The sequence below is a fragment of the Hyalella azteca genome, unplaced genomic scaffold (assembly GCF_000764305.2).
Source record: "Hyalella azteca isolate HAZT.00-mixed unplaced genomic scaffold, Hazt_2.0.2 contig6763, whole genome shotgun sequence".
Classification (NCBI taxonomy): Eukaryota; Metazoa; Arthropoda; class Malacostraca; order Amphipoda; family Hyalellidae; genus Hyalella; species Hyalella azteca.
In genome coordinates, this window is record NW_025936913.1 from 1,198 (window position 1) to 3,322 (window position 2,125).

General features: G+C 43.7%; 1 protein-coding gene across 1 annotated transcript; it reads right to left on the bottom strand.

The window, feature by feature from the left end:
• Positions 1–822: 822 nt before the first annotated feature.
• Positions 823–1,733, bottom strand: LOC108679581 (classical arabinogalactan protein 4; the record flags this gene model as incomplete). Its single annotated transcript, XM_018168234.2, is given in 1 exon segment — positions 823–1,733. A coding segment is annotated over 1 exon segment (162 nt), but the record flags the coding sequence as incomplete, so codon positions are not given.
• Positions 1,734–2,125: the final 392 nt, after the last annotated feature.

Below are 2,125 nucleotides of genomic sequence, written 5' to 3' on the forward strand. Positions count from 1 at the left end.
GTCGGGGAAGAAGTTGAAGTTGCCGAACAAAATGTCCCTGGCGTCGGTGACATGGCGGGGGGTGGTGGGCAGGTCCAGGTGGTGGTAGTAGCGCCATCACCTAACCCCCATTTAGCCCCCACCCCTTACTTCCAACGTAACCCAACCCCCTTATGCACCCCNAGGGTTAAAAGTAATAGAAATGGGTAATAATGATGGTAACAAGGGTCGCGGTTAATAATTAGGGTTAAAAGTAATAGAAATGGGTAATAATGATGGGTAACAAGCATCGCGGTTAGTAATTAGGGTTAAAGTTAGTGTAAAGTGTTAATAATGATGCGTAAATCTCAGTCGTGTCATAAGCACCCAAAATTTTCCATGCCCTAACAAAATTTGGGTGCAGCCTAGGATTCGGCCGAAGATTTGTTATGATGGCTTAACTTTATTCATGGTCTGCTCTGCCACCCATCGAAATCAACTTCTGGTCAAAGTTTCTTTTCCGACTTTATAGTCGCCTGAGTATTGGACAAGTGTGTCATGAGAGTATGACAAGTGTGTCTTGAGCGTGTGATAAATGCTGGCCAAGAAAAGTCATGCAGAGCTTGCACGCTGCTCAGAGGCTGCACTTCGAGCCCGGCCGAGGCGCATATTAGCGGCTGATTTACGCGCTCCCCGAGCCCTGGGCGGCGCCTGATGCAGAGTCGGACCGCCTCTAAATTTTTGCTAGCTCCCAGTGAAAATTTACAGACGCGGCAGCTTCTGATTTGGATTACCAGAAGCTGGGGCGACTCTAAATTTTGTCAGGGTCCATACCCAGTGAAAATTTACAGACGCGGCAGCTTCTGATTTGGATTACCAGAAGCTAAAGCGCCTTTAAATTTTAGCCTCGGTCTTTCCTCGTTCTCATTTTCTTTGCCGTATTTCTTTAGTATTTCTGGCGTATTTCTCAGTATATTTTTGCCGTATTTCTCATTTTCTTTGCTGCCTCTAAATTTTTACTGTGACACACCGTAGAATTTCGGATAAGGGTGGTCTCTGATATGCGCTGTGAGAGAACGTAGACTTTGCGGTCTCTGATATGCGCTGTGAGAGAACGTAGACTTTGCGGTCTCTGATATGCGCTGTGAGAGAACGTAGACTTTCGAGCATGGCTAGAGAAGCTGAAGCGACTCTAAATTTTATTAGGGAGGGTTCTTCACCTGCGTTTAGTCATATACAATAGGCGCACCTCGAGCTCGGCCGTAGCGGACATTAGCGGCTGATTTACGCGCTCCCCGAGTCCTGGGCGGCACCTGATGCAGAGTCGGACCGCCTCTAAATTTTTGCTAGCTCCCAGTGAAAATTTACAGACGCAGCAGCTTCTGATTTGGATTACCAGAAGCTGAAGCGCCTCTAAACTTTAGCCTCGGTCTTTCCTCATTCTCATTTTCTTTGCCGTATTTCTTTAGTATTTCTGCCGTATTACTCAGTATTTTTTTGCCGTATTTCTCATTTCCTTTGCCGTATTCTTTAGTATTTCTGTCGTATTTCTCAGTATTTTTTGGCCGTATTTCTCATTTTCTTTGCCGACTCTAAATTTTTGCTAGGGTACCTCACCTCCTCTTGGCTCGGGCTTCGTCCTCGGCGCTGCTCCGTTTTTTCTTCGGTCGAAAATTTCGAATTTCGGCGAGCATGGCCGAGCGGAGGGCGTCGCCCCCCGTGGGGGGCATCGCCTCCCCCTCCTCTTGGTCCTCAGCGGGACGCTTTGGTGTGGCAGTGGGGCCCGCCGGGGGGGCTGGAAAATTTAATAATATTTTTCAATATGATTATTTTTAAATGGCGTACTTAACCAAACGATTTATCTATATACTTCATTAATGGTACATTTACCCATTAATATTTTAATCTACATATATCATTTTTGAAGGGTATATTCAACGATAACAATGGTTTCGGTTTTGTTTTCTTCATAATTTTCAAAAGAAGTTTATCGTTTTTCACAGTATTAACAACACATATATTAAGATTTATATTAAAGTAAAATATTTAATATCATGATGTGCTGTTTATGCAAAGGATATTATTGATAATTATTAATTCCTCTAATTTTACAATTGATAATAATTATTGTCCAATATTATGGAGGGGATTGGAACTGCTACAATAT